General features: G+C 44.7%; 1 protein-coding gene across 1 annotated transcript in view; it reads right to left on the reverse strand.

Moving 5' to 3' along the window:
* RAB3B (RAB3B, member RAS oncogene family) overlaps positions 1 to 15,066 on the reverse strand; it is an 84,443-nt gene that overhangs the window by 12,664 nt on the left and 56,713 nt on the right. The window contains exon 4 of the mRNA XM_050803566.1: positions 13,301 to 13,425. Within this exon, the coding sequence (XP_050659523.1) occupies positions 13,301 to 13,425 (125 nt within the window). The remainder of the gene's footprint in view (positions 1 to 13,300; positions 13,426 to 15,066) is intronic.

Genomic DNA, 15,066 nt, shown 5'->3' on the forward strand with positions numbered 1-15,066 from the left:
AAAAAGGGATAATTTTACCTACCTCATAGAGTTATTTCAAGGATCAGGCAAGACGATGTATGTGAAATGTATAGCCCTGTGCCTGACACAAAGGGGGTCATTAGTGTTTGCTGACAGAACAAATGCATAAATGTGTGTCCACAGCACTTCACAGTTTCCAAAGCACTTATCACATAGATTATTTTATTTGATCTTCATGTTGCCCTTGGGGAAGAAGTGTCAGTCAGATCCTCTCCACTTCACTAATGCAAACACTGGCTTACAGAAGTAAGCTAGCTTGCCCAAGATAAGGAAAAGCACCAGTATGAGAAACCCCAGTTTTGGACTTTTTCACAGGGATTTTCCTCCTCTTTCCCCTGCCTCTCATTCCCCCTAGGCTGGCCAGCTCCAGTCTGGGCTCTAGGAGGCACCTCAAGATTCACACTGAATAAGTCTTCTTTGCCCTTTCCACCCATAGCCACACTGGTTTATTTCCACTTAGTGGGGTTTCCCCTCCCTGAATTCCACTGAAACGATCCAACAGATCTCACCCTCCCTCCACAAACCCAACAAAAGGCCCAGGGAAAACTACATCTGAGGTGTGCAACGTTCTTGTCTATTTTGTATCTTGAGACCCTTAGCGACACTTTCTGTGATGAACAGAACTTGGTTGTCCCAAGAGACACAGCAAAGGCCCTCCTGTTTCAAAAAGGCTGCTTTCTACCTGAGGAATCTTGGTCAACTTGGTGGCAGCCCTTAGAAGCAAAAGTGGCACTTTCCATCAGTCCCTGGCCCTCTCCCACTTCTCTTGTCTGTCTGCCTTCCTCTTTCCCTTCTTTCGGAGCCTTTCCCCTGTGTCCCTTCCACTTTCTCCTTGGGATTCCTAATATCTTTGGGGCAACTACTATATGCCAGACACTATGCTAGGAGCTTTACTGATATCATCTTTAATCCTCACAATAACCAGTTGGGTAAATAACATCTCCAATTTATAAATGAGAATATGAGGGACAGCATAACTCACACAGTCATGTGGCTGTATCAGCGGAAACTGGGTTTAGACCTGGGTTTGGCTGTCTGCAAAGTCCACACACAGCTCTGCCTCTCATTTCTTCCCCCTTTTCTCTTTCACTTGGCTCCCCCCCCCCCCCACCAATTATACCTTTTTCTTCCTTTACAAGTGTCTTTGACCTCCTCTGCTTTAATCCAACTAACAGTATCTGAGTCTGGGCAAGTCACTTCACCTCTCTGCTCACTTAACCTCTCTAATTCTCAGACTCCTTGTTGTCAGATAAGGAAAACAACAGTGGCTTCCTACCAAGAACAGGTGGGAGGAGTGAGTGAGATGATGAATACATTGCTGTAAAAAAGTGGCCTGTTATAAAGACAGTTTCTTTCTGTTCTTTCAACTTGTTCCTCCTACCTCCTATCCATCTCTTTCTCCCTCCTTTATCATCTTCTCTAACAAAGGAGGGATCTCTTTCCCCCTCCCTCTTTCTCCCTATTATTCCACCGTCCACAGAGAGGGCTGAAGCAGCCCAGGTATAAACAAAGCCCCTCTTTTCCCAGCCTTCTGGCTGGAAGGCACACGCCGTTCCTGCCAGCCCACCCCTCCAGCTGACAGCCTCTCCCGTGGCCCATTTCCTGACCTGAGAAAGACAAGCGGCAGAAGTGCCTGCTAATTGTGGACATGTGATGAAGGAGGCAGCTGCTGGCTCATTATCCTCAGGCCATAGAAACCCAGTCAGCTTCAGAGACCCTCCAGCATATTGTTTTTCCTTAATGAACATCACAAAAATTGACTACCCAGTCTTTGACTGCCTTATCACAAGTGGCAGTGTTTGGGGAGGTGCAGGGAATGTATTGCTTATTTAGTAAAGAGGCAGACAGGTAAATAAGTAAATAGGTTTTCAGCTCAGATGAAGATGAGGACACAGTTCAAGGCCAGGGGTACAAATCCCTTGTGAGGAAGTGGCACTGAGGGGAGGACATGCCACATTGTACAGAGGGCAGCTACTAGCTGCGTGATCTTGGGCAAGTTGCCTAATTGCTCCCAGTCTCTGTTTCCTCATCTGTAGAATGAGGTGAATACTACCTACTCCATAGGATAGTAATGAAAATTAAATCCATGAAAGTATATGACGTGATTGGCACGCGAATACATGGCAATTCTCTTTCCTATATGTTCCTGGCCCACCTTACTCCCAGCTTCCTTGAACCTCTACTGTCTCCTAGGGTCTTTGTCTTCATCACTTAAGATCAATCAATAAGCCAGGTCTTTTTTTTTTTTTTTAATTATTTATTTATTTATTTTGAGAGACGGAGTCTTGCTCTGTCGCCCAGGCTGGAGTGCAGTGGCATAATCTCAGCTCACTGCAACCTCTGTCTCCCAGGTTCAAGCAATTCTCCTGCCTCAGCCTCCTGAGTAGCTGGGACTACAGGTGCCCACCATGCCCGGCTAATTTTTGTATTTTTAGTAGAGATGAGGTTTCACCATGTTGGTCGGGCTAGTCTGGAACTCCCGTCCTCAGGTGATCTGCCTGCCTCGGTCTCCCAAAGTGCTAGGATTACAGGCATGAGCCACGGTGCCTGGCCCACCAAGTCTTTATTGAACATTGACCTTGTGTCATGTCTTGTGTTGAGTGTTAGAGATACAGATACAGGAAGATCAATTATAGTCGTAGAAAAGACATACTAATAAAGGCATCAGTCTCTCACATCTGCAGTTCACATTAACAGTTCACAAATACAAAAGCAATCATGTGAGTGGGGTGGGGCAAGGTAAAGGTTATCACTTGTAATTTGCAGACAAGAAAACTGAGACTCAGAGATGGGCCAGAGGTCTATCCCTTATGCCTCCTTGTCTCACTCTCAGTTGGAACAGCAACAGAACAAGCTGTAACATTCTAACCCAGGTAGAGGAAACCAGAGGTCATGCAGGGATGCAGGAGAGGGAGAGGCTGGCAGGGAAGGAGAGGAGGAGGAAGCTTCTTGAAGTTAGTGAGGATGTGAGCCTTTAAAATCAGAACTCAGGCCGGGTGCGGTGGCTCACGCCTGTAATCCCTGCAGTTTGGGAGGCTGAGGTGGGTGGATCACCTGAGGTCAGGAGTTAGAGACCAGCCTGGACAACATGGTGAAATCCCGTCTCTACTAAAAATACAAAAATTAGCCAGGTGTGGTGGCACACACCTGTAATCCTAGCTACTCGGGAGGCTGAGGCAGAAGAATCGCTTGAACTTGGGAGGGGGACGTTGCAGTGAGCTGAGATTGTGCCACTGCACTCCTGCCTGGGGGACAGAGTGAGACTCTGTCTCAAAAAAAAAAAAAAAAAAAAAAAAAGTCAAAACTGAGCAAAACTGGCTAGGTGCCAGTGGTTCAAGCCTGGAATCCCAGTACTTTGGGGGTACCAAGGCAGGAAGATTGCTTAAGGTCAGGTGTTCGAGACCATAAATAAATAAATGAATACACAAATAAATTACATTAAAAATAATTAAGCTAGACTCTTCACCTAACTTCTTCTCATTCTTCAGGACTCAGCTTACATATGGTATCTTCATTCTCCTCTGTGCTTCCTCCTGCCATAGCACTTTTTACACTGCATGGCAGAAGTCCATATAGACAGGGAGCTTCCCCAAACAGGAACTATGTCATTCTGAGTCCCAGCACCAGCTAGAAGAGTAGCTGCTTAGTGAATGTTGGTGGAATGAATAGTTGAATTAAAGAGGTGGGAATGAGCAAGGAGGGTGTGGTTGAGGGGATACGGATAGTGTGGGTCATGAAAGCTCAGCTCAATGAGCATGGTAGACCCTGTACTGGGCACTGGGGACAGTGAGGTGAATCAGACACAGCCCCTACCTTTGAGGAGCCCCTAGTCTATGTGGAAGATAGACACACTGACAATATTACAGGGTAATAAGTGTTGGAATGGAGGGAAGCCAGGGTAGATCGTCAGGGCACACAGAAAGCATCTAACCAAGCCTGGAGACCAGGGAAGGTTTCTTGGAGAAGCTGATGCTTAAGCAGATATCAGCTAGACAAAGACACATCACTGTGAGTGTATGTGTGAGCACAGGCATGTCTAGCATAGCACAACAGGCAGGGGAGACAGCATGAATACAGCACAGATAAGGGGGCAAAATCAGCCTAGGTCTATGCCAAAAGGGCCATAGCAGTTTGTTATCCTTAGAGCAGAAAATCCTAAGTGGTGAGAGATGAGTCAATAGGGGGCCAAACAGGGGGAGCTCTTGTGTCATGCCAAGGAGATGTCTTTACTGTCATCTCAAAGGTACCCGGAGTGTGAAAACTGAAGTTACCAACTCATGGGTCTAGCCAGCTCAAGGGCCTCTTTTGTTTAGCAGAATAGCCCCAAATGCACCCCACCCAATTACTGTCAGATTCCTGAAATATTCTTCATTAGTAGGTCCATAGGTAACCTTTTCCTCAGGTTCATTAATAAGGACTCTTAGGAGCTGAGAATCTAGTGAGGCCAGGAAGATGACAACCAATTAACCAGACTAGCCCCCAGTCCTTTTCTCCTCCTAATTGGCTTCAAAACAACGACATTTCTGCTGTCTTTAATGGGGCTCAGTTCTTAACTAAATCTGAGATGTTCCCCCACCCCTCAAAAATGATGTTTATCAATTGTGTCCAAAGGCAGCTGTCACAGACCCACAGACTGCATCCACACTGCCTGCTTCTGAATATGACCTCAGAATTTTTTTTTTTTTTTTTTTTTTTTTTTTTTTGAGACGGAGTCTCGCACTGTCGCCCAGACTGGAGTGCAGTGGCCGGATCTCGGCTCACTGCAAGCTCCGCCTCCCGGGTTCACGCCATTCTCCTGCCTCAGCCTCCCGAGTAGCTGGGACTACAGGCGCCCGCCACCTCGCCCGGCTAGTTTTTTGTATTTTTTAGTAGAGACGGGGGTTTCACCGTGTTAGCCAGGATGGTCTCGATCTTCTGACCTCGTGATCCAACTGTCTCGGCCTCCCAAAGTGCTGGGATTACAGGCTTGAGCCACCGTGCCCGGCCGACCTCAGAATTCTATTCAGAAACTTGCAACCAGCTAAACTCACCTCTCTTCATCCCAACACTACTCCAGAACATGTCTCCTCCACAGTTCAAATCCCTTCTCCATCCTGCTCTGACACTGCCTCATCTCTGTCATTTATCAACCTTCAACTCACATCCTCTGGTCACTGATGATTTGGGCTCAGCGGGACTCACTGTCTTCCTTTCTACTCAAGGCTTGTTTTCATTCTCAGGAACTTTGAGTGTCATGTGGACAATCCATCCGCCACCTTGGACGAACCTTCTCTTCCATTTTGCTTCAGCTATTCACCTGTCCCTGTAACTTGAGCTATTTTGACTTGGATTTGTGTCACTGGAATTTAAAGAGGTCTGATCAATTCAGTATCCAGCCTCACTGGCTGAACACCCAAGACCTGGCATGGCCTGGTCTCTACTTCCCCAGCTTCATCTTCCCGGCTCACACTATGCTCCAGAAATATCAGCGCTTCCTCATTTTGTGCCATTGCTCATGTTATTAATCTCTAGCTCCTACTCCTAATCATCTTCATTACTCACCTGTGGAATTACTGATCCCAGAGAAGCTTCACTTTTTCTTCCCCGCAACACCTCTACCACTCAGAACATACAATGTCTCTCTCCCCTGCACTCTCATGGCACTTTGTGTGATTGTTTCAGTCAGACTCCAACCAGAAAAATGGGAACTATTCTTTAAACCAGAAGGAATTGCTTATATAGGTGATGGAAGAACTAAGAAGCTAAACAGAATACTGAGGAAACCCAGAGATTGTCAAAAGCAAAAAATACTAGTATTAGAGCTAAAAGAAGCTGGAACCATGAGAACAGGAGTCACAGTAGAGAAGCAGCCCCTGCTGGGGGACCAGCCAAGGCAGGGGGAAAATACCTGGATTTCTCCCTTTTCTGCATCTCCAATCACCTGCCAATATCTTCCCTTGGCTAGTCCCAGCCAGAAGCTACTATCACAAGAGCCTGGGAAACATAGCCTGCAAAGGTCAACCCCTCAGAAAAGGTTGCAGGAAAAAGAACAGGAGAGGTGAAGAATAATAGCAAACAGGCTGAGGACCGGCATAGCCATTGACCCAAAGAAGGTTATAATTATCTGTGTACAATTTTGTTTCCCTAGTCAGTGTGTATCTTGAGGGAAGGGAACCCACTCACCTCTGTGCCCCCAGAGTCCATGATGTGTTCAGTGACTGTAAACTGCCTTCCCTGAAAGAGATTTTATACCTCCACATTACCACTAGCTTGCAGTGCCTCCTTGTGGGAAGAATACGTCTCCCCACTCCATCGACATCAAGTTTGATTATGTGACTGACTTTGGCCAATGGATGTGGACAGAAGTGATGTGATCCAAGTCCCAAAGAAGCTTTAAAAGGCTTTGTGTGGTTGAGCCATCCCAAACGGACCCCAGAGTAAGAAAATGCATGGAACAGAGTTGCAATTGACTTGTAGTTGGTATGGAATGAGTGAGAAAGAAACCCTTATTATCTAAGCTCCTGACTCAGGTTGTGTGTTACCGCAGCATAATCTAAAGCAGTCTCACCAACTTTGTGACTGAGGGTGGAAATGCGAAGAGAAACTATGACAGGCTTTTGGAAAAACACCATTGGATGACGTGACAACATTAGGATTTTGAGTCCAAAGTCTGAGTTTGAGTACGGGGCCTGCCATCTAATACTTACATAGCTTAGAAAAGTTACATAACCTTAGAGTGGGAAAATAAAGACACAGAAGTGTGGCACAGCTCATTGTGTGCAAGAAAATGCAAGTGGTCTGGACTCAGCTTCTTCATCCAGAAAATCACTGATTTACTGTACTGATGATAATATACTATGTACTATACAGCAATACAGATACTGTATTACTATAGTATCATAATGCAGCTTTCCATGCTAGGAGTGACAGCAAAGGTCACAAGAGGATTTTCGTGAAAGCATATTGTGAATTTTAAGTTACTGTTAGTTATCATCATTGCCAACCAGGCCTTTCTTTCTCTGCAACCAGACTCAATGATGCAAGGTTCCTATAGTTGATCTCAATCTAGAAAACACACACACACACACACACACACACACACACACACGCACGCACCCATTTATTGAGCACCTAAAATAAACAAGGAAGTGTATGAGGGTCTGCGGGGTCTGAGTGATGAATGGGGAGTTGGGTAAATTGAAATCACAGAATCAAAGTGAGATAGCGCCAAACAGATCTTCCTACGCAACAAATCCAAACTGCATGTTTTACAGATAGGTAAACTGAGACCCAGAGACAGCAAATGCAATGCTCAAAGTCGCATTGTAAAGTAGTAGCAGAAGCAGGATAAAACTCTGAATCTCCTAACTCCTAGTCTGGGCACGCTTTTCCCACTACACTATGATGGTATGTGTGTGTTTCAAAATTACATTTTAGGCTGGGCATGGTGGCTCATGCCTGTAATCCCAGCACTTTGGGAGACCAAAGCTGGCAGATCACTTGAGCCTAGGAGTTTGAGACCAGCCTGGGCAACACAGTGAAACCCCATCCCTACCAAAAAAGCAAGCAAACAAACAAAAACACAAAAGTTAGCTGGGCATGGTGGTGCATGCCTATAATCCCAGCTATTTGGGATCAGGAGGCTGAGGCAGGAAGATTGCTTGAGTCCAGTAGGTGAAGGTTGCAGTGAGCCAAGATTGTGTCACTGCACTCCAGCCTGGATGACAGAGCAAGACCTTGTCTCAAAACAAAACAAAACAAAACAAAAAACTATATTGTGGATGGTCTCTCCTTCCTTTGTAGGCAGAAGCACATTTCCCTTTTACTAGCCTCCCTAGGTTCTGGCCGGATCTCCAGTCAGATCCAGGAAAAGGGACAAGAAGCCCCTTTCCGAGGGGCACATGGAGGCAGAACCCTAAAAGGTCATGCTTCCTGAAATAAAAGTCCCTAAAACTCCTCTACTCCTCCAAACACCCACCTGCCTCATCATCTATATGATCTCAACCAAGTCCCAGGAACTTTGAGGATATGGAAGGCCAACCACATACAGCATTTTTTTCTCTTTTTTTAAACGGAGTTTTGCTCGTTACCCAGGCTGGAGTGTAATGGTGCAATATCTGCTCACCGCAACCTCCGCCTCCCGGGTTCAAGCGATTCTCCTGCCTCAGCCTCAAGTAGCTGGGATTACAGGCACCCACCACCACACCTGGCTAACTTTTGTATTTTTAGTAGAGATGAGGTTTCTCCATGTTGGTCAGGCTGGTCTCGAACTCTCGACCTCAGGTGATCCACCCGCCTCAGCCTCCCAAAGTGCTGGGATTACAGGTGTGAGCCACCAAGCCTGACCTCACAGCTTTAATAAACGTGAATCATTAGCCGTATCAATAGTCTTGACTGAGTGAGCTGAGAAAAGCTACAAGAAAGGGAATCCTGAGGAGGGATCCCATAAATCAGAGAATGGCATTACTGTACTGGCAAAGACACCACTGAAACTGACTTAATACCTGAGACAGCAGAGGGGTAGGCACTGGGTGAGGCTGAGTATCCCCCATCACTGTTCCCAGATCTGATTATATCCTGGCAAAATTCTTAACATGGTCTATAAGATCCTGTACCTTCTGATCCCTGCCCATCTGTCCATCCTCATCTCATGCTACTCTCCCTTGATTATTTAGTCCCTGTGCCATGGCCTTCTTTCAATTTCATGAATATTTCACACTTTAACCCACATTGGGACTATTCTTGATGTGGAACATGCCCCTCCCCACACTCTACTCTTTGCCTGGCTAGCTTTTTCTCATCCTTTTGTTCTCACCTTAAGTGTTACTTTCTCAGAAAACCTTAACTCTCCAGCCTAAAATTAGGTTTCTCTCTTGCACTTTTTTCATAGCACTTGTGGTGGACTTATGTTAACTTCTATCTGTCCCCTTCATTCCCTCCTTTAGGAAACCACCATTTTAAACAGTTATATTAGGACTATGTTGCCATACTTGCCTCCCGCAGCCACTGAGATGGGCACATGACTCACAGGTGACCAATCATAATATTCCCTGCTATTGATACATAGTGGTTGGGAGAGAGAAGGTCTCTTTTCGCAGGAATTGGGAAGCCATGAATCTGCCATCATCCCTCTAACTCCCCATGCAGAGAGTCTGGCTATAGAAAGAGGCTGAGGGGATAAGTAAAGCTGAGAAATGGAGAGTGCAATTGAACCCTGGGTCTCATGGACTTCCCAGTTACAGGAGCTCATACATTCTCTCTTTTTTTTTTTCCTTTTTCGAGATGGAGTCTTGCTCTGTCACCCAGGCTGGAGTGCAGTGGGGTGATCTCAGTTCACTGTAACTTCCACCTCCTGGGTTCAAGCAATTCTCCTGCTTCAGCCTCCCGAGTAGCTGGGACTACATGCTCAGCTAATTTTTGTATTTTTAGTAGAGACGGGGTTTCACTGTGCTGACCAGACTGGTTTCAAACCAGGCTGACCTCAAGTGATCTGCCCACCTCAGCCTCCCAAAGTGTAATCCCTCCCAAAGGGATTACAGGCACGAGCCACTGTGCCCAGCCAATTCTATTTTTTTTTATTAAAGCTAGTTTGATTTGTGATTTTATCACTTGCAATAACAAGAGTCCTAACTCAAGTAGAACATATCATAATTTTGACAACTGTATTGAGCTATAATTCACATACCATATAGTTTACCCATTTATTTACACAATTTTTAATTAATATTTTTATAAGTATTTGTTTAATGTCTCTTTCCCCATTAGTTCCATGACAGTAAGGATTGCAGCTGTTTGTTCATCATTCATTATATCCTAAGTGCCAGGGCAGCACTTGGCTCAGCGTGCTCAATAAATGTTTTTCACTGAATAAGTAAAATGTATTAATGAATATCTACCCTATGCTGGGTCCTTAGGATAATGAAACAAATCAGACACAATCCATGCAGTAGAAGCCTAGGAGGAGAGATAAACATGTAAATAGGCAAGTTCTGGTGATCAATAGCAGAAAGCTCAGGGAGTTGAGTTGGGCAGAGATGGGTTACCTCGACCTGCCCAAACCTAACCAATTAATTAAGGTCTTCTTCAAGTACCTTCCTAAAAACACTGCACTAAGATTTAATTTCATGTGTTCTATCCGTGTTCCTAAATACATTTGATAGATTTATACGACTCCACTACTTGCTAATGGTATAAGCTTGAGCAAGTTATTTAACCTCTCTGAACCTCATTTTTGGACATGCTCTATAGTACCTACCTTGGTTTATAAAGAGACTTAAATGAGATAATTAATGCTAAACATTTCACATAGTGCCTTGTTAAATATATATTAGCTATGATTACGACATTTGCTGTATAGTGAAGTTAACTGGTTAGGAGCACAGGCTCTGGGAGCCAGACTACCATGTTGAAATACTGGTTGAACATGGTAGAAATACTGGTTCTACGCTCTTACTAGCTGTGTGACTATGGCAAGTTACACAACTTCTCTGTGCCTCACTTTTCTCATCTGTTAAACACACACACATACATACACACACACACACACACACACACACACACACACACACACAAAATGTGGAGATAAGGAAAGAACATATCTTGGAGGGTTTTAGGGGGATTAAATTAGATGCGTAATACTTTAAAACACTTAGAATAAATAGTGCCTGACACAAGGTAAGCACCTAATAAGTGTTTAATCAATTCACCTTTAAAAAAATCTTAGAATGGCCACGTGTGGTAGCTCATGCCTATAATCCCAGCACTTTAGGAGGCCCAGGTGGGTGGATCATCTGGAGTCAGGAGTCTGAGACCAGCCTGGCCAACATGATGAAACCCTGTCTCTACTGAAAATACAAAAAATTAGCCAGGCATGGTGGTGAGTGCCTGTAATCCCAGCTACTCAGGAGGCTGAGGCAGGAGAATCGCTTGAACCCTGGAGGCAGAGATTGCAGTGAGCTGAGATCGCCCCACTGCACTCCAACCTGGGTGACAAGAGTGAAACTCCATCTCAAAAAAAAAAAAAAAAAAATCTTAGTGAGAAGGGCTTGGCAAGCTGGTATATTTTTTTCTAATACATATCCAAATATGTATTAGAAAATAAATACAGAAAATCATCCTGCACAATTCCAGTGGCACGAGTCCCCTCTTTGGGCAACACTACTCCAGACTCACACCATCCAGTGATTTATGGTTCCCTGATGCCACAAGGCTGTTCCTTGCCTCTGCCAGGGTTATGCCCCTGCCTGGAACACCCTTAACTCTCCTCTTCACTTGACTGGTCCTACTTATCTTCAAGACTCCGCTTGGGCATCATGTTCTCTGACCCCAGGAGAATCAGGTTCCTCCTCTATGCTCCCCCAACATCCCTCTGTCACAGCCCTGACCACTTGGACTATGTTACTGTGGGCTCTCTCACTGGATCGAGCTTCTTCAGACCAGGGAATGTTGCCTGTTTCACAGCTCAGGGCCTAGAACAGAGTAGGCACGCAGGAAGTCTTCACTGGACAATAAAATAATGAACCCAAATACTTAACATCATAAACTTACTCAAAACATATTTTTGCATCCTCCGTGTCTGGCCGTATGCTAGGCACAGTAGGCACAAAGACAAACAAGATTCATTTCCTGTCTGCAAGGAGCTTTCAGGAGACAGACAAGTAAATGAGTGCATCCAAGTATGATGGGTACTGTGACTCTTCTATGTGTGGGGTGCATTAAGTGAGGGAACAAATAAAGAGCTCTGGCTGGGGGCTAGGAAAGGTTTCATAGAAGATGTGAAGTGCGAGCTGTTTTGAAAGCTGAGTGGGGGCTCAGCAGCTGGATGAGGGTAGAAGATGGGGAGTAGAAGAGAGCATTCCAAGCAGATGAAATATAGTCAGTCCAGGGAGAGTGCTGGGAGCCTCCAGGGAGGCTGCAGGTTGAAAGCCTAAAGGGACTGTCTGAAGTTCTCGAGGTGTGGGCTTCATCACTTGCTTATTGTTCTATGGACCACATGGAGGCACTTTCTGGACTCCGAGAACCTCTGCAATAGTGTAGAAACAGCAAGGCCCAAGATGACCCAACCTCCCTGTTTATTAAGCACTTATAGTTTGCTACAGTTTACAGGCCACCTTGGGGAGAATAAAGTATACGACACACACATACACACATACTCATAATACACATAATACAAATATATAAAACACACAATTCACACTTGTATTTTATACAGATTACCCATCTATAAGCCCACATATCTGTTCTTCAGAAACTATCAGAGACTTTAAACTCTCCACTCCTCAATACTTACAACACTTAGGATGTGAGATATACTTAGGGAGACTGGCTAAAAGCTAAGCAGTACATCTATTCTAGAGGGAGATTTCAAACTTTCAAACCTACAGGCATGGAACTCTTTTTGTAAGGCAACCTTACCCCGGACCCCAATACATAAAATAAAAGCAAAGGTAGGTAGAGTTCCGCTTTGGGGCCACTGAGACAGGTCTGGGCACCTAGGCCTCAAAGGAGCACAAGGATCAAAATATTTTAACCTTGGAAAAAGTCAGGACATTGATGAGCTACATACCCAAACCACATAATTTTGTTCCTTCATACAGTTCCTTTTGTTGTGAATTGTGTTTTGGTGAGAAGCATGAGTTTGCATTGAAATAAACTGTAAGAACAGCATATAAATACTCAGTGCTGGAAGGATGTTTGATATTCAGGACATGGTCACATTCAGCATACAGAGTCTGCTCTACAGTTGATGATGAAGAGGAGCGCTTCTCTGGAATAAGGGGTTTGTTTTTATACTAGGACACTCTAAACCATATAACTGGTTATGTTTTCCTCTTGGCAATGGTTGCTAGGAAGCTCAAAGGCAACATTTTGGCCCAACTCTTGCAGGTGTCCAAGAACTTAATACTTACCCTAGCTTCCTCTTATTTTTCCCTCACCCTTGCTTTCCCTTTGCTCCAATTTTCTCACTTATTTATTTTTATTGTACTGTGACAATTTTTATAAGACATCTCAAGTCCTTTGTGGAAGGAACTGGTAAAAAAAAGAGTTTATAAATTTAAAATGTATTTACATATTCCATATAACAAAATATATACATATCAAAAATGATGAATTATCTAAAACTCACAGCACAAAGCCCATATGTACATCAAATATAAAACAACACGCACAGATCACACAGGTACATAATTCACAACCACAACACTAATGTCATAAATACAAACACACTCGTGCCCTGTTTACCCCACTCTCATGAGCATGTGTACACCTGCGCACGTGCACACACGTGTCATGTACATACCAAGCTGCTCTGCGAGGAGCCGGCCCTTCTCAGTGGGAACAACCCTCTCTTCCTCCATGTCACACTTGTTCCCCACCAGAATAACTTGTGCATTGTCCCAGGAGTAGGTCTTGATCTGAGTAGCCCTAAAATGAGATAGAAAGAGATATGTTAATCATATTCCTCTAGACTGAATGTCTGTGTCCCTACCTCCAGATTTATATGTTGAAGCCTAATCCCCAATGTAATGGTATTTGGATGTGGAGTCTTTGGGATGTAATTATGTCAATGAGGCTAGAGTCCTCATAAATGTGTCCATACAAGAAGAGAAAGAGGCTAGAGCCCTCTTTCTCTCTTGGCCATGGGAGGATACAACAAGAAGATGGCTGTCTCCGGATACTGGAGCTGCTGAAGCCTTGATCTTGGACTTCCTAGCTCCAGAACTGTGAGAAAGAAATGTCTGTCATTTAAGCCACCAAGTCTATAGCATTTTTGTTGTAGCAGCCCAAACCGACCAAGACACATACCCTCCTATGACAAAAAGAAAACTGCAAAGTGTGAAGAAATGGTTTCTCTACGACAGGACTAGCAACACCCAAGTTACTGCCAATTAATTCAGCTGAGGACAGACAGATACCTGTCCCTGCTGACTGTCACAGATGCTGACTCCTAAGCCCTAGCTGCAAACTTCATCCATCTCTTTGAAGTCCACCTCTACCATATCTGGCCATCCCTCTCCTCACTGGGCAGAGAGCTCTTTCTAAAACAGGTATTTGATCACAATGTATCCTTTCTTAGAAGCCTTCTCTGGCCCCCAGCTAGCTATGTGATCAAGTCCAGATTCCTTAGTTCAAGACCATTCATGCTGTGCCTCTCCAGCCTCATTACCCATTCTCCTGCCTCCCAACCTTTTCACTCATTCCCCGAAAGCTCTTCCATGGCTTGTGCCTTTGCCTACACTGAGAATTCCTTCCCCACAACTAACTCATCCTCCAGGGCCCAGTGCTGATCCTACAACTGGGCCCAGTGCTGATCCCACAACTAAGTGGATCTAGGGGAACCTCTTCAAGCTTCCCCTAGATCCACTTAGCCTCCACCTCCTCCTATGTGATTCACAAACCTTCCCTGAAGCCTTGGATTATGATTATTTGCAGAAACCAAAATGTCAGCAGTGGTTACCTTCACATAAGATGATTATAAGACTTTTAAAAAATACTTTTCGGCCAGGCATGGTGGCTCACAACTGTAATCCCAGCACTTTGGGAGGCAGAGGTGGGTGGATCACGAGGTCAAGAGATTGAGACCATCCTGGCTAACATGGTGAAACCCCATCTCCACTAAAAATTAAAAAAAAAATTAGCCGGGCATGGTGGCGGGTGTTTGTAGTCCCAGCTACTCAGGAGGCTGAGGCAGGAGAATGGAGTGAACCTGGGAGGCGGAGCTTGCGGTGAGCCAAGATGGCATCACTACACTCCAGCCTGGGTGACAGAGTGAGACTCCGTCTCAAAAAAAAAAAAAACTTTTCAAATTTCTGTACTTTTCACATTATTGAAAGTGAGCATGTATTACTTCTATAATTAAAAACAAAATTTTAAGAGGAAATAAAAAAGGACTCTCTTATATTATGGAGACATCTTTTTGTGGAGATGAGCCTAACATTCCCCAAAGACCCCATCAGTTAGAAGTGATTACTTTCTCTTTTGGTCTCCTGCACATTTACCATGGCACCTATTATATTTGGCTGAATTTCTATCTCTCCCTGAGGGCAAGGACCGGCTTATTCATCT

Source organism: Macaca thibetana, chromosome 1 (genome assembly GCF_024542745.1).
Source record: "Macaca thibetana thibetana isolate TM-01 chromosome 1, ASM2454274v1, whole genome shotgun sequence".
Lineage (NCBI taxonomy): Eukaryota > Metazoa > Chordata > Mammalia > Primates > Cercopithecidae > Macaca > Macaca thibetana.